Source organism: Trichosurus vulpecula, chromosome 9, assembly GCF_011100635.1.
Source record: "Trichosurus vulpecula isolate mTriVul1 chromosome 9, mTriVul1.pri, whole genome shotgun sequence".
Classification (NCBI taxonomy): Eukaryota; Metazoa; Chordata; class Mammalia; order Diprotodontia; family Phalangeridae; genus Trichosurus; species Trichosurus vulpecula.
Window position 1 is genome coordinate 195934697 of NC_050581.1, and position 5817 is coordinate 195940513.

Consider the following 5817-nt stretch of genomic DNA (forward strand, 5'->3'; position numbering starts at 1 on the left):
CTGAAGATAAAGCCGAAGCAGGAGCTGCCGGTGGCAGAGCCGACCCGCGTGTGGACCGAGGAGTGCTGAGCAAGGACTTGAGGCCAGTAACACATCTTCGGGTAGGGCCGTCTTCCCGGCAACCAGAAGCTCCGAAGGTGCTTTTTGACGTCACTTCCGATGTGACCACAGTCTCCTCCGAGGCTCCTTCCCCGGAGCGCCGGGGGAGATGGAGATCCTGAGCAGGGTCCGTGCGCTGAGCAGGGCGCTGGTGGTGGCCCCGAGCCTTGGGGCCCGGAGGGGCTTGATCAGCATCGCGGCCACCCGCCCGGCACCGCGACTCGCGATGGATGTGGTGAAGGTGGAGGGCGTCTATCCTGTCACCATGGTGCCCGGCGACGGTGTGGGGCCAGAGCTCATGCTGGCTGTCAAAGAAGTGTTTAAGGCAGCCAAGGTCCCCGTGACATTTCAGGAGCATCATCTGAGCGAGGTGCAGAACACGGCCTCGGAGGAGAAACTGGAGCAAGTGCTGAACTCCATCAAGAAAAACAAGGTTGCGATCTGTGGGAAAATCCACTCCCCGCTGGACGCGGGATTCACGGGGGACTTGACCTCCTACATCACGCGGCTCAGGCGTCAGCTGGACTTGTTTGCCAACGTCGTTCACATCCAGAGCCTCCCGGGGTATAAGACTCGACACAACAACCTGGACTTGGTGATCATCCGCGAGCAGACCGAGGGCGAATATAGCTCGCTGGAGCACGAGAGTGTCAGGGGTGTGATAGAGTGTCTGAGGATCATCACTCGCGCCAAGTCCAAGCGGATTGCCAAGTTTGCTTTTAACTATGCCACCATTAAGGGTCGAGGGAAGGTCACGGCTGTGCATAAGGCCAACATTATGAAGCTGGGCGATGGGCTCTTCCTGCGGTGCTGTGAGGAGGTGGCCGAGCTATACCCCAAGATCAAGTTTGAGACCATGATCATAGACAACTGTTGTATGCAGCTGGTGCAGAATCCATACCAGTTTGATGTGCTTGTGATGCCCAATCTCTATGGAAACATCGTTGACAACCTGGCAGCGGGTCTGGTGGGGGGTGCAGGAGTGGTTCCTGGTGAGAGCTACAGCGATGAATGCGCTGTTTTTGAAACAGGTGCGAGGCACCCGTTTGCCCACGCCGTGGGCAGGAACATTGCCAACCCCACTGCCATGTTACTGTCTTCTAGCAATATGTTGAAGCACCTCAGCTTGGACTATCACTCCAAAATGATTGCTGAGGCTGTGAAGAAGGTGATAAAAGTTGGCAAAGTTCGGACCACGGACATGGGTGGCTACAGCACCACTACTGATTTCATCAAGTCTGTCGTCAGCTACCTGCAGCCCCGTTGAGGGGACTAGAATCCCTTCCCATTGTATTATCCTTCAGTAGAGCCCCTGGACAACTCCCACCCCCTGCTTCCATAAAATGGACCACATGAGGAAACCTGCCTGTGCTCCCATTTCATGGGACAAGATCTCTTATTTGTTCTTTTGTCTCAAAAAAAAACATGGACTGAAAAAAAAATCCTTGTCCTTGCTATTAGACAGCATGATGCATCGCCTGTTTCAACAGGCAGCCCTCCCTGGGACTGCAATCACTGACATACTGGCTAATTTTTAACAAAGACAGTGATTGCTCTCAAGGGCTGTGCATCCCTCTGCTGAATGCAGTGGAGATGGAATGCCTATGAATTACTCACTACCTTTTCATTTTCCTCATATAACCTAATTTAGGAAACATAAATAACCTCATTCCATTTAGGGAACAGCTGTTCATTGCATCCATATGGGAAATTGAACAAAGTGGCAGAAAAAGAAAGAAAGAAAGAGAGAAAGAAAGAAAGAAAGAAAGAAAGAAAGAAAGAAAGAAAGAAAGGAAGGAAGGAAGAAGGATGGAAGGAAGGAAGGAAGGAAGGAAGGAAGGAAGGAAGGAAGGAAGGAAGGAAGAAGGAAAAGAAAGAAAGCCAAATTGACTAACAAACCTAAAATCCCTATTCCTAGTTAAAAATACTAAATATGCATATAATATTGCTGAAAACCTTTTATTTGTTGCCAGCAATTTGTACAAGGATAGTTGGGGCTTTTTTATTATTATTATGGCTTTATTCTGCCGTTTGCAGCTATTTATGGTGACACTTGGTTGATTCACCGTAATTTCCTTCCACCCACAAACCTTTTAAGATTTCTTTCCCTCTAGCAGTAGGATAAATTAAGTGGCATTATTTTTCCACCTAGTCAGGTGTTTAAACAACACCACAGCCTGTTTAAAATCTTGCAAATCAGAATTCTGAGCCACACACCTTCAGGGAACATGCCCATGCTGGCTTCTCTCCTGTCACTCAGTTCAGGGGAGGTGCCGTGGGCTCATTTTGTTTGCAAGCACATAGCTAGCCATTCTCATTACAGAGGGTAAAGCTGGAGAGCACAGCCATGCCCTAGCCATGTCAGCACACGGACTGGAGTCCACTGATGGGATATAATTACTATTTGGGTTAATTTTATATGGCGGCCTCCATGGCCATTAGCCTTTCTTCTTTAGAATGCTTGGGCCATTCCAGCCTCGATGAAAGTGACAGGAAATCATTTGAAATGGAATAAAAAGAGTGGAGGCTAAAACACACAATGAAAAGGGAAAACAAGATCAAAAGTGACATTTTGCTTTGGCTGAAAAGCTAATCTTCCCTTTTTTGGCCATACACAACACAAAGCAGTTTCACTTGAGGTGTGGAAAATGGGAGAAATCAGTCATTTGGACAAGAGAAAAAACAACAGAATACATGTTGTACTGACTGAGAACAATAATCTGGACGATCCAGTCCAATGCCAAGATTATAGTTTAATGCTCCATGTAAAACAGTGGTGCTATCCTTCCTTGTCCTCATCCTCACCAGTGAGGGAAGTGCACAAATACCCCAGATTTCCTTGTCATCACATGTTCCACAATTTGTGTTGTTTCCTCTATATGACATTCATCTACCACTTCACCTCCTTGCCTGTGACAGGCTTACTGCCACATCTACAATGCACGTCCTCCTCACAACTGCCCCTTGGCACCCTGGGTCCCTTAAAGGAGGCACTCAAGTTCCATCTCCTAAATGAGATTGGTCTTCATCAGCCTAATTGTTTGTGCTTCCTCTTCCCCCACCCCAAAAAAAATTCCTTTTTTTTTTGCATTTGCTTACTATGTACATGCTGTTTCTTTTAGATAGAATACAAGCTGCCTAGAGGTGAGAAGCACTTTCCTTTTTGTCATGGCATCCCCAGAGCCTGGTATGTTTGTGGATTATTTGTTAAATTGTTGGGCTGTCATTCATGAATTGATACAATCTATTGGGGTGATGAATTCTACTGTTTCCCATTTGCTGTGCAAAGAAAACAATCTCATTTAAGTATTAAGAGATGAAGCCTAGTTCTAGAATCATGAAATGTACAATTAGTGTTGGAATGGAGCTCAGAGGCCACTGAGTCTAACACTTCCTGCTCTCCCCCACCACCCACCCCACCACCCACCATCATCCTGCCTTGTAAAGGAGAGTAATAAGGCCCAGAAAGAAAGAAATGGACTGACTTGGCTGAGGTTCCACAGGTAGTAAAAGACCAGTTTGGGATTTGAACCCATAGCCTCTGACTCCAAATCCTGATTAAAGGCAACGTGATGCCTCTAGGATATATGTCACAAGATATATTGCTAAGATGAGTAAGATAGAAAGGAGAGGAGAAAAAATCTTATTTGGGAGAAAATTAGAGGTGTTGGGACAAGTGCAAATTCATGGTGTCTGGGGGTAGGAAGGGATTAATTATTGTAATAATACTATAATTATTAATTATTCCACTATTAGGGATTAACTACAAAATGTTCAATTTAAGCATTTATTTAGTGGCTACTCTCTGCCAGGCACTGTGCTAGGCACTAAAGATACACACAATAATGAAACAGCCTCTGCCCTCAAGGAGCTTAACATTCTCCCGAGGGGTCATAACACGCATACGGAGAAATAAAAGCAAAGTAATTTTCAGGAGAAGAGAGAAAAAATATGTGACACCAGGCAAGGGCTCATGTTGGAGGAAGCAACAGATTATGCTTTGAATAAAGCCAGGGCTTCACCAAAGAAACTGTGAGAAGCAAATGTGTTGCAAGATGGGAAATGTCATCGATGGTGTTAGGTGCATGGGGTATAACAACATGCGTGAACATCAGAGGCAGGTAAAAATAAGAATCCAATTTTTAAGATATCTTCAATAGCCCCTTCCCCATCCCCACCCAAAGGTAATCTCTACCACCTTTGAATTCCCATGGCATTTCTCATCTATAATCTTCATTTAGTGTTTTTCTTATATTGCCTTATATTATAATTTGTCTTTTGCATACACTGGCCTACCCTGAATAACTTAGAGTTGCCTGATATCTCACAATAACATATAACCAACCTCCACTGCACAGTTACCAAACCCTACTTGTCCACATGATTTAGGTTTCCCCTTTATCAGTACATCACCCCCCAAAAAAAAGAAATATATTGGTAGCCTGAAGGAAAACAACAACAGTTGTTTGTTGTGTTATAAAACAACTTTAATCTATAATTATATAAATACAATATTCATAACATAGCTTTAGAATTCCTTCCTACCCATATGGGTTAGTACAAATTTTATAAGTCAACCACATACTATAAACCAATCATAAACTGCATCTAAAATGAAAGGTTTCTGGGAATAACTGACAATCCTCCTATTTTAATTTTGGAATAGTAGTCCTGTCTGTCTTGGAGTTGCTCTTCCCCATGCTAGTAGCAAAGATATTTGATACATATAGAAGTTGCAAACAGAGAAGCTTTGATCAGTCATTCCATTCCATTTTCAGGATTAAAAAAATGCTCTGAAAGTCAAGACTTAGTGCAAAGGACTAAGATAATTGCACAGAGATAATCAATGTAATATGGGATAAGCCCATTACCAGAGCTGGCTTGAATTCAGTGTAAGGCTTCAGCCTTACAGACTTCAGCAAAATTGAAGGGCATATGTGGCAAAAATTAAGGTAAGTCCATGTAAAGGTGCTCATGAAAGCTTTGAAGACAGAGACAGTTTTTTGTCTTTCTTTGTATCTCCAACACTTAGCACAGTGCCCAACACGTAGTATGTGTTTAATAAATGTTTTCTGACTTGATTTGACTTTCATGTGTCAAAGAACATTCCATATATTAGCAGGGGTCTGAGAATAGGATAAATTAAATCTGATGTGACAAGGCCATCAAAGATAATGAACTTTCCCCAGGGCACTGATTGCTTCAAAACCTTTGTTCCCAATCATGTGGAAGATCTTAATAGGAATCTGGGAAGTTTAATTGGCTGTTCACCATAAGTAAGGATGGGGTCCCTCAATGAGGGATTCCCACCTCTGAACTAGGAAGAATTGCCAAAGAGGAGATGCTAGACCCCTCTCTTCTTTTCTCAAAGAGGTAATGAAACTCAAAGCCAAAGCCCAAGGGAGTCAAGGAGGAGAGTCTTCTGCCATTCCTAGACTAAGATCTCTATCATTTACGAAAAAAGCACAGTAACACTCCAAATGAAAAAAAAAAACCACTGTAACACCCCCCAAAAGAAAAAGTATAGTCACATCCAGGCAAGCCAGATGCTGGTGGTGATCGAGATTTCAGCCACTCATCAAAGAACAAGAGTATGGAGTCCATGGATCAATCCTTTCATCAGAGATCCTGCATCTTATGAAGTGCTAGCTCAACAGATGAATGCCCTGTCTTGTCCAGCCATGCAGATGCCAATTAAATGACCAAGTGACCTATCCA

At 44.0% G+C, this 5817-nt stretch overlaps 1 protein-coding gene across 1 annotated transcript; it reads left to right on the top strand.

The window, feature by feature from the left end:
* Window positions 1–208: 208 nt before the first annotated feature.
* LOC118832331 (isocitrate dehydrogenase [NAD] subunit beta, mitochondrial-like) lies at window positions 209–1366 on the top strand. The gene has a single exon (XM_036739689.1). The coding sequence runs from the start codon at window positions 209–211 to the stop codon at window positions 1364–1366; it is 1158 nt and encodes a 385-aa protein (XP_036595584.1).
* Window positions 1367–5817: the final 4451 nt, after the last annotated feature.